General features: G+C 39.0%; 1 protein-coding gene and 1 pseudogene across 1 annotated transcript; both read left to right on the forward strand.

Moving 5' to 3' along the window:
• Positions 1 to 16,053, forward strand: part of LOC116405149 — a 63,901-nt pseudogene that overhangs the window by 22,874 nt on the left and 24,974 nt on the right.
• On the forward strand, positions 11,271 to 14,742 carry LOC116405150 (leucine-rich repeat-containing protein 9-like). Its single transcript, XM_031888909.1, has one exon. The coding sequence runs from the start codon at positions 12,943 to 12,945 to the stop codon at positions 14,380 to 14,382; it is 1,440 nt and encodes a 479-aa protein (XP_031744769.1). The 5' UTR covers positions 11,271 to 12,942; the 3' UTR covers positions 14,383 to 14,742.

Raw genomic sequence — 16,053 nt, forward strand, 5'->3', positions numbered from 1 at the left:
TTATAAACTTCCCTAAAGTGCACGCTTGCATGTTTGGTAAAGTGGATTTGTTTCTAAAATATTCTTTCTTTTAACCTAGGTTAATGGACATGATGAAAAATGTTGCATCGTCAATTACTTTGGAAGACGTAATTAAGAAGCACAAAGTCCCATCTACTCATGCATATTCTTTAAAACATGTAGTGGACAAGACAATTAAGATGGGGAAGTTGGAAGGGTCAGTTGTGGTAAGAAAATTATTAACTTTTGTATCCTTAAAGTGATCTCGTGGTTTCTTATCCCTTAATGGTCTACTGTTTTGGTTGTTAGGCTGTTCGAGCTGCTCTGCGCAAGCTTGAGGAAGGATGTTGCATTGAGGATGCAGAAGCTGTTTGTGAGCCTGAAGTTCTTAACCACATATTTAAGTGGAAGGTGCTTACAATTTCTTATTGCACTGTTCTAAAGAAATTTCTTAGGCTTTTATTTGCTCAGCTGCTTTGACGAAATTTTTGACAAAGCATGGTCTTATACTGACTAATATTTTGTGTTTTCGAAGTTTTGAACTATTTTGTGCTTTCATCTTAGACATTCGGCCCCTGCTCTCTATTTTCCTGTTTACATCTTTTTCCTTATGCTGAATCATTTGGTGGCAGATGCCTTTTCTCGTTTTAGTAGCTCTAGGATATTGTTGGGATTCTGTCATTTGTTGTTTGATAGAGAAGCAACTGACATAGTGGCTCTTGTATCCTCGAACGAGACATTTGATATTAATACGAAGGAGAAGGATTGTTTCTCTTTGGAGCTTGAATCCTTCTAAAAGTATTTCTTGTAGTTCCCTCTTTTGGAGCTTTTGTGAAAATTTTAAGAATGTAGTTCCCTCTTTAGAGATTTTGTAAAATTTTTCTAGAAGACTTAGCACTTCTGTTTGTGGTAAGTCAATCATGGAAGACTTCTACAGATATTTCTTTTAAAAAGGAGACAGCCTCTTTATTAATATTATTGAAAAGAGAGACAACGAGTTCACACCAATTTACGTGGAAACCCGAGTACCGGGAGAAAAACCACGATTGTTTGTGTTGTTATTATTTTCTAATGAATAAAGCAATAGGTACAAGGGAGAATAAATAGAGTACACAATGGAACAAAAAAGGAAAAGATTTAGGAAAATAAGGAATACATTCCCATAATCTTTCCATAATTATTCTAGGATTCTAACAAGAAAAAAGCCTAGAAAAAAAGGAAAGAATTCCAACACTCCCCTTAAGTTGGGACGTAAATATCAATGAGGCCCAACTTGCTAACGCAGAAGTCGAAGTTTGGTCTGAGAAGCCCTTTGGTAAGAACATCAGCAACCTGTTGACTCGAAGGGATGTACGGAATGCATATGCTCCCACTGTCAAGTTTTTCTTTGATAAAATGTCGGTCAATCTCAACATGTTTAGTTCTATCATGTTGAACAGGGTTGTTAGCAATACTAATAGCGGCTTTATTATCACAGAAAAGCTTCAATGGTGTCTCACATTCCTGATGAAGATCTGTCAAAACTTTCTGAAGCCAAATTTCCTCACATATTCCTAAACTCATAACTCTATATTCAGCCTCAGCGCTGCTCCTGGCCACAACACTTTGCTTTTTACTCCTCCAAGTTACAAGATTGCCCAAACAAAGGTACAATAACCAGAGGTAGATTTTCTGTCAACAACAGATCCTGCCCAATCCGAGTCAGTGTATGCCTCAATGGTCTTTCTGTCTGTTTTTCTAAACATCAGCCCTTTACCAGGTGTTGATTTTAAGTATCTCAAGATTCTGTTGACAGCTTTCATGTGTTCCTCATTAGGGGTCTGCATAAACTGGCTGACAACACTCACAGCAAAGGAAATATCAGGACGAGTATGAGATAAGTAAATTAATTTACCCACGAGGCGTTGATATTGTTCTTTATCAACTGGAACTTGATTATCAGAGTTTCCTAGTTTGCAGTTGAATTCAATAGGAGTGTCAGTGGGACGATCCTAACATACCTGTCTCGGTTAACAAATCAAGGATGTATTTTCTTTGAGATACAGAGATACCTTCTTTAGATCTGGCCACCTCCATTCCAAGGAAATATTTCAAATTTCCCAATCCTTGATTTCAAATTCATCGCCCATTCTCTGCTTTAGTTGACTGATTTCTGCCTGATCATCTCCAGTCAAAACAATGTCATCCACATAAACTATTAGAACAGCAATCTTTCCTGTTTTGGAAACCTTTGTAAATAAAGTATGATCAGAGTGTCCCTGCCTGTACCCTTGGGACTTGACAAAGGTAGTGATTCTGTCAAACCATGCTCTGGGAGACTGTTTCAGACCATATATAGATTTCTGGAGTTTACACACATGCTGACCAAACTGAGCTTCAAATCAGGCGGATGGCTCATGTAGACTTCCTCTACGAGGGCTCCATTAAAAAAGGCATTCTTAACATCCAGCTGATATAAAGGCCAATCTTTGTTCACAGCAACAGATAACAGAACTCTAATAGTATTCAACTTAGCAACTGGAGAAAAAGTTTCTGAATAGTCAATACCATAGGTTTGAGTAAATCCCTTCGCAACTAACCTTGCCTTGTGTCTGTCAAGAGTACCATCAGCTTTGTATTTCAGAGAGAACACCCATTTGCATCCCACAGTTTTGTGTCCTTAGGTAGAGTACAAATGTCCCAAGTACTATTCTTTTCAAGAGCTTTCATCTCTTTCATGACAGCATTCTTCCATTCAGGATACTTTAAAGCAATGTAGATATCTTTTGGTATTATGGTAGAGTCAAGGCTTGCTGTAAAAGCTCTGAACTGAGGAGAGAGACTATCGTAGGAAACATAATTGCAAATGGGGTGTTTAGTACAAGACCTGGTGCCTTTTCTCAGAGCAATGGGAATGTCAAGAGAGGAATCATACTCATCTGATTTTCCTGTATGACCCTGTTCCGCTTCATTATTACGGGTTTCTATTCTGACCTCAATCTCATCATCACTGTCCTTTTCTTCAACGTTTTCAAGAACAACAACATTAGACCTGTCATTCTCACTTATCATATTCTTAGTACAGGGTTCAGTAGGGTTTTCCATACCTTGATCTCGAGGAGGTTCAGAGTCTTGGACTGGAGCCGGTGGCTGACTAGTAGGGGAACCGACTTCCTTTTTGTGATTCCTCCTGTAGTACGTTTTCCAGGGGACTTGGTTTGTGGGTAGGACTATGGAATGAGGAATGATGTTAGACACAACACTAGGAGTGGGTTCGATGAATTCAAAGGTGTTGTTAGACTCTTCACTCACACTCTCCCCTGAAGATGGCTAACGGGAAAGTAGGGTCGATCCTCACAGAAAGTAACATCCATAGTGACAAAGTATTTTCTGGATGGTGGGTGAAAACATTTATAACCACGCTAGTGAGGGGGATACCCAACAAACACACATGCCTGAGCCCGAGGGGTAAATTTGGTTTGATTAGGGCCAAAATTATGGACATAAGCGGTACACCCAAACACACGAAGAGGAACCTCAGAAACATGACTAGTCGATGGGTAGGACTCCTTAAGACAATCTAAGGGAGTTTGAAGATGAAGAATACGAGAAGGCATTCTATTGATTAAATGAGCTGCTGTAAGAATAGCATCTCCCCACAAGTATGAAGGAAGGGAAGTAGAAAGCATAAGGGAACGGGCTACTTCCAGAAGGTGACGGTTTTTTCGCTCGGCCACTCCATTTTGTTGAGGAGTGTAGGCGCACGAGTTTTGATGAACAATCCCCTTTGAAGCAAGAAATTCACTAAGGTTATGGTTTTGGAATTCCCGACCATTATCACTTCGAAGAATAACAATTTTTTGATGGAATTGTGTTTCAATGGTGTGATAGAAATTTTGAAACATAGAGGAAACCTCAGATTTATCAGTGATAAGGTAGACCCAGGTAAGACGGGTATGATCATCAATGAAGGTTACGAACCACCGTTTTCCAGATGAGGTTGTTATCTTGGATGGTCCCCAGACATCACTATGAACAAGAGTGAAGGGTTGGGTTGGTTTGTATGGTTGTGAGGGAAAAGAGACTCGATGTTGTTTGGCCTGAATACACACATCACAAGATAAGGTAGTCATCTCAACTTTAGAGAAGAGATGTGGAAATAAATGTTTCATATATTGAAAATTAGGGTGGCCTAAACGAAAATGCCACAACATGCAATCTTGTTCAGAAGTAGTGAAATAGGAAGATAAGAGACTAGTCCTAGGAATGCTACTAGAAGAGGTATCGTCATCAAGGAGGTAGAGTCCCCTACTATGCCGGGCAGTGCCAATCATCCTCCCCGAGCTCAAGTCCTGAAAAGAGACAGAATCAGGTAAAAATATTGCTTTGCAGTTTAACTCATGAGTGATCTTGCTTATCGAAAGCAAATTATAAGATAGTTTGGGCACATGCAAAACATTATGTAAGGAGAGCCTTGCACAAGGAGAAACCTTCCCTTTCCAGCAATGGGGGCCAAGGAGCCATCTGCAATTCTAATTGTCTCGTTCCCAGCACAAGGAATGTAAGATACAAAATGTTCAGAGGACCCAGTCAAATGATCTGTGGCACCAGAATCTAGAATCCAGGGGTTCTTCCCATCAATACTAACAAGACCGAAGGAATGAGGTATACCTGTGATTGGACAATGGCACCTAAAGTGGCAAGACTGAGATCAGTTTGGTTTTTGTGTGGTTCGGATTGTTGAGGAGGTTCAGCAGACTCACTCACATACGCCCGCCCTGTGTTCTGTTTGTCGTTGGAAGGGCGTTTCTTACTTCCTGGGGGACGACCATGTAACTTCCAACATTGTTCTTTGGTATGCCATTGTTTTTTGCAATGATCGCAGACAGGAATTGGTTTTCCATTATGCTTGTCACTGCTACTGTTAGAAGATCTTGCACTAAAAGCAGCAGAGTCAATAGTAGGGGTTGCGGAAATATTCATAGCACTTGTGCGATCTTCCTCGAGGCGGATTTCAGAGCAAACTTCCATCAGGGAGGGAATCGGTCTTTGACCTAGTATACGCCCTCGAACTACATCAAACTTAGGATTAAGACCAGCAAGAAAGTCATAAATCCTGTCATTCTCTTCAATTCTCGAGTACTGTACACCATCAGTGGGATCACGCCAGACTAGTTCTCTGCATAGGTCCATTTCTTGCCATATAAGAGAAAGCTTATTGAAAAAGGATGTGACATCCATGGTTCCTTGCTTGCATTCATGAACTTGCTTTCTCAGCGTGTATAGACGAGAGGCATTCTGACGTTTTGAGTAAAGTGTCTGAGCTGTGTCCAAATATCCTTGGCTGTTGCAGCAAACAATAACGGCTTGCCAATTTGAGGTTCCATACTATTGATCAATATGGATCGAAGAATAGAGTCTTCTGCCTTGCAATATCGTTCATGTGGGTCGCCCGGTAGGGGGCGAGGTATTTCCACTGTCAGAAAACTAAATTTTTGTCGTCCTTCGAGGACCATCTTTACTGACTGAGACCATGAGAAATAGTTGTTGCTATTCAAATTTTCTCCTGAAAGATGATACATGGAAGACTGAGTCACCGTATTAGTCACATAAGGAGAGGATACATTAGGGAACGAGTTTACCGGATTCTCAGAATACATCGGTAGAGTGGATGTCGTCCCTAAGGTAGCCTCAAGTGCTGCTATCTGTTGTCGAAGCCCTTCCAATTGTTGATGAACTATTCCCGAGGAAGCTTGCACGTTACGGTTGGAATATGCCGAAGATTCACCAACCTCAAATGTTGAGTGAATTTGAGAGTTTTTAACATCGGGATGGTAGCTAGGATCATTGGGTGGCTGGCCATACAGATTTGACGACAGAAGCGGTGGTAGCCGATTGGAATTAGATGGCAGAACATAAATCGGGGCGTGGGGAGCAATATAGGCCGCGGACGAAGAAAAGGGTTGGACAGATGGGATGGTCGGCGCCGTCTGAGGAAGAAAACCAGGCGCGTGGTGGTCCGGCGGCGGCGCGTGGTGGTCCGGCGGCGGCGCGTGGTGTTCTGGTGGCGGCGCGTGGTGGTCCGGTGACGGCGCGTGGTGGTCCGGTGACGGCGCGGACGACTGCGGTAATGACGAAAAATTATTTCGGACGTTTTCTGTAGCCGGCTTAATAATTCGTCCATGGCAGCACTCATCCGAGCATCAATGGCAGCAGCTACGGCAGCACTAAAATTGATGGTTGTCCCTTCTGTTTGATTTTCATAAGTGGTTTGGTTTTGTTGGGTTTCTAGGGTGTTTTCATTGTCCCGCTCTGATACCATATTGAAAAGAGAGACAACGAGTTCACACCAATTTACGTGGAAACCCGAGTACCGGGAGAAAAACCACGATTGTTTGTGTTGTTATTATTTTCTAATGAATAAAGAAATAGGTACAAGGAGAATAAATAGAGTACACAATGGAATAAAAAAGGAAAAGATTTAGGAAAATAAGGAATACATTCCCATAATCTTTCCATAATTATTCTAGGATTCTAACAAGGAAAAAGCCTAGAAAAAAAGGAAAGAATTCCAACAAATATTAATATAATAATAATGAGACAAAAGCTCATAATACAAAAAGAATTATACAATGAGCATGTAAGCATGGATCGGGGGTGCACCTGGACATCTCAACTAGGTTGACACCCCCTTAACACCCTCATCATATCCAACCAAGCTAAAACCGTAATAAAGGAGTAATGGCTAAAGGCAAAACAAACACAAAAGAAGTACAGGGAAATACAAATACAAATACAAGACTAAACATCCTTCTAGATAAAAGGCGACCAAAAACTTGCACCAAGACAAACTCGAGATCATAGGAGAAGAACACTATGAGGAGGCTGAAAAGAGGAAGACTTTTACAGATTAGATTGGTTTTTAGAAAGATGATCCTTTTTGTAGGGCTGCTTTTTCACATTCTGTATTGGTGGGCAGAAAAAAGACTTCAATCATATCTTTTTGAATCATGACTTTGTTTGGTTAGTTTGGAGTTGTTTCTATGAGGTGTTTGACTTTCCTTTTGCTAGACATATCCTGTGTTTTAGAAAGCCTCCTAGGCGCATGCATAGTGCCTCGCCTTGCACACAAGTGCATCAGATGTGGTGCTTTCAGTGAAGCCCTACGGCCCAATGTCCTAGGCATTGGGTTTTTTTTCATTATTTTAAAAAAGTAATTATTAGGGTTTTTTCCTTCCATATTAATTATAAATAATAAAATTTGCTTGGCCTAAATGGAATATTTTTTTTCCTATGGTTACTTTTATTTTTTTTCTTTTATATTCCCAATTCAACTATCCTCTTTTTTATCTTGTATTTTTATATTATCTTGTATTAATATAGAGAGACTGCACCTTAAAAAAAAAACCCACATTTTTTTTCCGCCTTGCACTTAAGCCCTAAAAGACTATTTGTGCTTTATTATGCCTTGAGCATTGAAAAACATTAGACACAGAGATCACGGAGATGATTGAGGAGTTTCTTCTTCATCTGTCCTCTAGGTTGTAATTTATTTGACTGGAGTTTCTTTCTTTAATTGGATTCACTTGTGTGAGCTTTGATTTTTTTGGTCTTTCCTTATATAATTATTTTTTTCTCAATGTAAGTCTTGTTCTTTTTTCTTGGTCTTCAATGAATTTTTGTGTATTTGAATTAAATGTGTTAGCATTGTTGAATTCTTTGTTTTCTTTGAACAATCACTTTTAACTGACTTTGTGAATTCCTTTACTGTAGAACAAACTCAGAGTATATCTTGCACCATTTCTGTATGGCATGCACTACTCCTCCTTTGGTCGTCATTTTACAAAAGTTGAGAAACTTGTGGAGGTATACTTGTTTTTGCAGCAATGTTTTCTTCGATTTAAGAGTACTTTGGTTGTCTTATCTTTTTAATTATGGAAGCATGGTCATGATATGTTTATACTGGGTACTTCAAGGAACTTGTTTGGTGACAACAAGATTGTATTGGGGCAAAGTATCAAAAATCCATTGTCGAAGCATGATGTGTACTACTGCACATCGGACTCCCAACGATAAGCCAGAATTCAAGTAGTACAACCTTAATTGAACTTGAGATTTAAGACATATGAGAAATCCAAACTTCTCTCTTTATGTAGTTCATTAAATAAACATAAACTGCTCTAAGTTCTCTTCTTCCTCCTCTCCTCTCCCCTCCTCCACCCCTCCTTCCGATCTCCCCTCTCCGACAGCCAGGTTTTTTAAGCAGTCCTCTCTGTTAAGTCTCAGAGATCACATGGAGGTGGTTAGCTGGAAATTGACCAGTCACACTATTGCATTTGACATGAAGGAGATTGTTGCTTCATCATGAAGATGTAGAACCGGCAGAAGCATCTCTCTATCCGTTTTCGGAATATACACCATCAAGCATTCAGTTTCTGCCAATAACCCAGATCTTTTGGAAGTTTACAGCTTTAAAATCCAGGTCCCTGAGAGTTTTTACAGGTCAGTAAATAGCACTTCTCCTTCAAAGTGTCTCAACATTTCAAATTCCTCCACCTCCACTGCAAAAACATCTTGTCAGCAAGGCTCCCCATGCAAAGCTGAATTAACTCCTAAAGACCAGCCGAAAATTTTCTCACCTATCAGTGTTAGTAGTGAAGAATAAGTTGCTCTTAGTGAAGTTGACCCTAAATTAGATTAAAAAATTGAAGGGACGGACTTAAATGTTTTGTTTAATGAGGAGGGTTTTGTCACAAATAATTTTCCTCCAGATTTGCCTAAAGAGTTGATGTCAATAGTCAGTGATTGTGGAATTATTCTGGTCTAATTTAGAAGTGCAGCCATCCCTATCCTTCTCTCCGCCATAATGAAGATTGTCTCATGGGTCACTAGGGGCTTAAATGATTCCTCTTAATGTGCAGCACTAAAAAATTCATCATAATCTGCAATCCAGATGTGTTCATGATTCAAGAGTCTAAAAGATAGTTTGTATTCTGTTTTCATAAAATCACTGTGGAGGTCCAAGGTTAGGCTAGAACATCTGTTGCGCCATTCTTGTCACATTTCTTGCTGGGAAAGGATTTTCTTTCTAGTGAGACCCTTTTATCACATTTTTTTTGTTTTGTCCCGTCTCTTATTTTGGCTAGGAAAGGATTTTGTCCTTGTTCAATTTAGTTTGACTTTTGATCGCTCTCTAGGCGCTAATGTGGTTCAGCTGCTGTCGAGTCTGATTTTTCCCAAAAATCTCGCATCATTTGGATAACTTTGTTAAAAGCTTTATTTTCAGAATTATGGTTTGAGCGGAATCAACATTTCTTCCATGATAAAGCAAAGTCAAAGAGCAGAAATTATGTGTGCAGTAGATCTTAGTGTTGCAGCTTGTGTTCATTAGAAAATGAATCTGCTAATTTTTCCATTCAAGATATTTACCTCAATTGGAATGCCTTTCTTAATCGAGCCTAACCATTGCCGGTTCATTTTCTCTCCATTTGCAGTTCTTACTGTCTGAAGTTTGAAGCTTTGAAGTCTTGACCTTGTTTAATTTTATTTTGAGATTGTAATTGTTTTTTGGGGTTTCTTTTAATTTTCTGTTTTTTTTTCTGGACTGGTAATTGGCTGTTTGTTTGTTTTGTTTTGCTTTGATATTTACGTGATAGAACACCAAGTAGTGTGTTCTACTAGTTTATTTATCAGCCAAACTTTTACAGAAAACAGAACTAACACAGAGTCTTGAAAACAAAGTACAACACAAGAACTAATACAAAGTTCAACATAAAACAACAAACAGTAAAGGAGTTCACGATAATGGAAATAACTTGCTACAGACTACAGAAACTGAACACTTTCTGCATTCCCTGCTCTCCAGGAAATACAGCCCTCCACTTCCAGAAACTGACTAACCACCCCTCTCTTCCCTTCCTTCTTTCCCTTTTAACTCTCTCCCATGTAATTAACCATGGTCCCCACCAAGGTGGTTTCCACTTCTTTCTCCATTTCCCTTCTCTTGTTCACGTGCAACTGCCTCCTTTTTCCTCCTGCTATATTGTAAAATAATTGGTGTCTATCATCACTTTTTCGGGATAGATGATTGACGCTGTGGGGTGTCGACCTAGTTGATATGTCCCTTTCTATTTCTTCTTTATTTGCTCTCTTTGTATAATTTTCTTGTACTTAGGGTTCTTATTAATAAAGAAGTTTTGTCTCGTTTCAAAAAAACATGAAACTGCTCTCTCTCAGCAGTGTTTTCAAAGCGCAAGGGCACCTCAAGGTGAGAGGCGACATAAAGGCAATGCCTGAGCGAAGCGAGGTGCAATGAATGAATAAATAAATAAATAATATATGAGGTAGAACATAAGTTTATAGACAAATGTCAAAGCCTCAAAGATTAATAATAGTTCTGTAATCAAGAAAAATGAACAAAATCGATTGTATAATTCTCTTGTACTTTCAGTTTGAGTTCTATTTAATAAAGAAGTTTGTCTCCATTTCAAAAAATAAAAAATAAAAATGAACAGAACTCTGTAAGTACAAGTTTAAAACACCATCAAATATCAAATCATCAACATCCCCATCTAACTCTATGGTTTCGTCCATTGCTCCTCGCCATTGTTCTCCTTGATGTCTAATTCCTCTTCATCGTCGTCCTCATCTTCATTACTAACTACTTGTATAATTGGTGCTTGCTTTGAACTCTAGAAGTGGAGGGAGAGGTAGTTGACTTTCCTTTTGATCTAGTGTACATGAGGGTTCTCTAACGCCGCTAGCACGAGCTACATCTCCCTATGTGAGGTCGTTGTCATAAAAAACTAGCTCATTGTCAACTTCAGCTTCATCATTTTCTTCTCCAATGTTTCGACCAACCATTCATTACTCTCGTCGATATGATTTAAAGAGATTGGATCAAGTTGATCCTTTAGATTTTTTTGAAAAGGAAACAAACCTCATTTATTAATAATGAACAATGAAACTAAATCTTATAGTATAAGAGGATTATACGATGAGCATTCAAACCAAGGATAAGGATGTGCATTTGAGCATCCCAGCTAAGTTGACACCCTCTTAGTATCCTTATCATATCCTACATAATAAAAAGATAGAACAACTAATAACGTCCAAGTGCAGGACTAACCACAACCAATACAACTCAAAAAGGACATAAGAAACAACTTCTAACCAGACTAGGAATTAAAAATACAGCCAGACAAAGAAAGATTCTGAAACGGTTGGAAACACCAGAGGCTGTGAGCCAAATCTGAATCATCAACAAGGAGGAAAGTTAAAAGGCTGCCAGTTTAGTAAGATATATTGCATAGAGAAGTCTTTAAATTGTTTTCGTAGAGAGCATCACAAAGAGGCATTCAGACGTGCGCACTCGTATCTATTGAACCAAGAGGAGGCTTTATTGTGGAAGACTCGCAGATTTCTCTCAAACCACAGTTCCAACAAAATTTCCTTGACGGTATTGCACCAAAGCAAGGAGGCATTTTTTCATCATAACCGGACCAAGAAGTAACTGTCTAACATTATTCTTGCATTCTTTATCAAGGTCTCAGCTGAGATTAAAGGTGTGAAAGAGTTTACTCCTACACTTGGCAGCATATACACATTCAAACAAGTGCTGGAGTTCCGCATGAAATTTGAGATAGAATGGGCATATATGTGGCGAAATATAATGAGTGGGTAACTTCTTTTGCATAATGGATGCACAAATTGAACTCCTGAACAACATAATCGATAGAGTTATACTTACCCTCGGGCTTTTAGATTTCTGAAGGCTTTTTTCCAACTGTAGGTCCATCGGAGTGGCAGGAGACAAGTGCTTCGATAATGACTTTACTGAAAAAACCCCATTAGTTTCCATTAACCAGATTCTTTTATTCTCAATATTGGATAATCTTGTCCTTTCCAAGGAGCCCAGGAGAAGTTGAAAATTAGAGATTTCAAGCTCCTAACAATCTTCTGAAATCAAGAAACCCAGAGGAAGTGGAGGCGTTCCAATGTTCTACAACCGAGCCTTTTGGATTAAGGGCAATTCTGTACAGCTTGGGAGTGTGGTCTTCAAAGCAATTCTATCCATTCATGGATCCAACCAAAACAAAATTTTGTCACCCTTTCCAACTTTAAAAGCTGCCACACTATCTAGAAATATTTATCCAAGGGCTTCTTAAACTTGAATTTTCTTTGCCACTTGTGTGCCACTGGAAGAGGCTACTCCCGTGAATACTACAAACCACCTTATACCATAGAGAGTTTTGTTCTGCCATGAACCTCCACCTCCACTTGGCAAGAAGAGTAATGTTTCTAAATTTCAGCTTGTCCAGCCCAAGGCCCCCATCTCCTTGGGGTTTGGAAACTAATTCCCATTTCACTAGGTGGTTCAACTTGCTACCGTTGTTCCCTTCTCAAAAGAAGTTCCTCCATGGTTCTTTCAATGGAATTAGAGATTTTTTTGGCATGAGGAATGTTTAGCAATTCCTCATGGATGCCGCTAAGGAGATCTTACTTTCCCCAATATTAATTCCGCATATAGATGACTTTTCCCAATTTATCTTTTGCCCATAACACTAAAATATTTCAAGCGTCTTTTTAACGTTTTCATGAATAACTTCATCAAACTTGGAAAATATTAAGGTGTTGTCTGCAAATTGAAGGAGGGGAACATGAACATTGTTCTTTCCTACCATGAAACCTTCATACAAACCGTTCAAGTGTAGATTTGAGATGAAACTACTAAGCACTTCGCTAACCAGAAGAAAAGAAAGAGGGAAAGGGGATCCCCTTGCTTTAACCCTCTTGAGGCTTGAATTCTTCCTCTGGGCCTCCCATTGACGAATTCTGAATACTTAGGGTTTTTAACACAATCCATGATCAATCCAGCACACAAGCAGCAGAGACAGCGGAGTTTGAAGGCGTTTTCGGAGGCAGTGTCTGTTCCTAACAGAGAAAACTAGGGTTTTCACGACTATGTCTTGCTTGGATATACAGCAAGTTCTCAATGATTACAAAACCAAAGACCCACTCACCATCACTACTCTCAAGCTCAATCAAAAGGCTCTTTCTGATATAAATGGTTTGTCCCTTTTCAAAAACTTGGAGAAGCTTGATTTGACATTCAACAATCTCACATCGCTTCAGGGGTTGGAGTCATGCACCAATTTGAAGTGGCTCTCAGTTGTACAAAACAAACTTGATAACTTAAAAGGAATTGAAGGGCTTTCTAGACTTAATGTATTAAATGCGGGAAAGAATAAGCTTCGGTCAATGGACGAAATTAGACCCCTTGTTGGCTTTTGTGCTTTGATTTTGAATGACAATGAGATTGCTTCTATTTGCAAGCTTGATCAGATGAAGAACCTGAATACTCTGGTTCTTTCTAGAAATCCAATCCACAGTATTGGAGATTCTCTGTTGAAAGTGAATTCAATGAAAAAGCTATCCCTTTCTAACTGCAAACATCAATCTATTGAATCCCTCAAGTTTTGTATCGAACTTAAAGAGCTTAGACTTGCTCACAATGAAATCAGGATGCTCCCCAATGCTTTGGCTCATAACAAGAAGTTGTTGAATTTGGATTTGGGAAATAATGTCATCATGAGATGGTCAGATTTAAAGGTATTGAGTTCATTAGGCTATCTGAGGAATATTTATGTTCGAGGGAATCCTATTGCTGAAAGTGCTAAGTTAGATAAAAAGATTTGTCGACTGGTTCCAGGCTTGCGTGTATTGAATGCGAGATCAATTGATAAATGCATTCAGAATGAGAATGATAATGGGAGTGATAAAGAAGACGACACTCCAATCAGGAGCCTAGATCGTCAAAAAGAGAAAAAGGATAGAAAACTGAATGGGAATGTTGAAACACACCCGTCTGTTCAAGGCACTGATGGCAAACTTGATCATACTAATGGTGCTGATGTGGACAGGAAGTTGGAACGCAAAAAACGTAAGATGGATAAGGTCACCAGGGAGGAGAAAGTAATTCCATCTCTTGACAATAAGATAAATCTCGGTACCAATGATATTGATAAGGAAAAGAAGACTTCAAAGCAGAAAAGAACAAAAAGCAATAAGGAGCCATCTTTGCCAATACACAAGGAGACACTTACCAAGATTGAAAACCATAAGAAGAAAGCAAAGAAGGAAGGGGAAAGGCAGATTGGTGTTATTGACGACGCTGAAGTGCCATTTGAACAGCTTTTCGGAGATGATCTTATTGAAGACATGGATGCTGTTCTCCAAAAGGTTGGTGAGAAAGAAGTAGAGGAGATGAATTTAAAGCCTAACTTGGCATCATTTTCAGCTAATAGAAAGGAATCTAAAAGCCAAGATCGAGTTGGAAGGTTACAAATATCCCCAATAGTTGAAATTGGAATGGACGGAATATCAACATGGGGGGATGAGTAATTGCAATGCAAAGGCATTCAGTTACTTGGGAAAATTTGGATCAATCATGGCAGCACCGTGGTCGGACAGGTGTGGAATGCAGTAATAGAAAAAGAGAATGGGTTTTAGAAACTCATTTCAGTTGTTGGTCTTGCAATGAGCTATGAAGCGTAAGCTACTGTTGTTGGGAGACTTGACTTTTGATTTGGGGGAGTTCATGAGATGGAGGATTTTTACTTTTCTGACTTAAACAAGTGACATGCCAAAAGATTTTGTAGCTTGTTGGTACCTGGGCAAGTTCTAATTTGAAACTTACATATTTCTTCTTCAACAGCCTTAAAATAGTGCATAATTAGAACTGTTAATGCCTAAATTGAAACAGAGGTGTTGGGGTATATTATTTCAGTTTTTATATTATTTCTATAATAGAGTTTGCCTTGTGTCTCTTAAAAAAAAAACAACACAATCCATGATCGAAGAGATGATCCATCAATGATTGAAATTTTTCTGCTTCAAAATTCTTTCCAAGAAACCCCAATCAACTCGATCAAATGCCTCTCCAAGGTCCAGTTTGTAATCCATCCTTGCTTTTTTTGGACCTATAATACTCCACAACTTTATTTGCAATAAGTACAGGATCCAGAATTTGGCGGCCATCCAAAAAGGCACTTTGAGTGAGAGCTCTAATACTGGGCATAATTATCTTCATTCTTTCAGCAAGCACTTTTGCAATCAATTTGTACAGCAAAGTAGTGAAACTTATGGGCCGGAAATCAATTACCTTTACTGCATCTTCCTTTTTCTTGATCAAGCAAATAAATTTCTCCTTTACATGCATTTAGTTTCCCAGTCCCATAGAACTCATTGAATAATTTACAAAGATTTTCCTTGAGGAGATCCCAAAATTTGATGAAGAATTCTACTGTGAAGCTATCCGGACCTGGAGCCTCTGTTTCTTCCCATTGATTTTAATGCTGCCCTGATCTCCACCAAACTAAATTTTGAAATAAGCCTTTTATTTTGATCTGCTGAAACTACAGACCAATAAAAAACGGAGGTGTGAGGAGATTTCTCATAGAGGGTGCTGTAGAAATCAAGTATTAAATGCTCAATTTCAAAGAATAAAGTGGTTGGGTTTCCTTGATTATTAACAAGCTTCGGAATTAGACTTCTTTTTTTTTTTTTTCCCCCGATGAGAACGATGGAAGAAACTCATATTTTTGTTCCCCAATTTCAGCCAAGTCAACTTAGTTTTCTGGATTATATCTCTTTCCTCCCTTCTACAAAGAGCTAGAAGATCCACTCTCTTATTAACAATAAGTGATCCACTGTGCACGTATCCGGTTGATCATATTTTTTCTCTTCTAGTGCGATGGCTTTTAATAAGGTTTCTTCATGACTTTTCTGTTTTCTTTCATAATCTGAATGCCATGATTTGAGTTGACCCTTAATGTTTTGGAGTTGAGTTGATAAGGCAAAGCCCATCCAGCCCGGAGGAGTGCTTGTGGTTAATGAATTTTCAATAAATTGGCAGCAATGCTTGTCTAGCAACCAGCTGTTGCAAAATCGAAAAGGGGAAGGCTCCCACTCGAATGCCCCTGCTTCTAATAAAAAGGGAAGTGGTTTGAGGAGATCCTTACTTGACGAGTTACACGTGTGTTCGCAAAAGCCTTGTCCCGGTCAAAAGTAACT

This window comes from Cucumis sativus, chromosome 7 (genome assembly GCF_000004075.3).
Source record: "Cucumis sativus cultivar 9930 chromosome 7, Cucumber_9930_V3, whole genome shotgun sequence".
NCBI classification, from domain to species: domain Eukaryota; kingdom Viridiplantae; phylum Streptophyta; class Magnoliopsida; order Cucurbitales; family Cucurbitaceae; genus Cucumis; species Cucumis sativus.

Coding starts and splice junctions, on each gene's coding strand:
- LOC116405150 (XM_031888909.1), top strand. CDS start 12,943: ATGTCTTGCTTGGATATACAGCAAGTTCTCAATGATTACAAAACCAAA.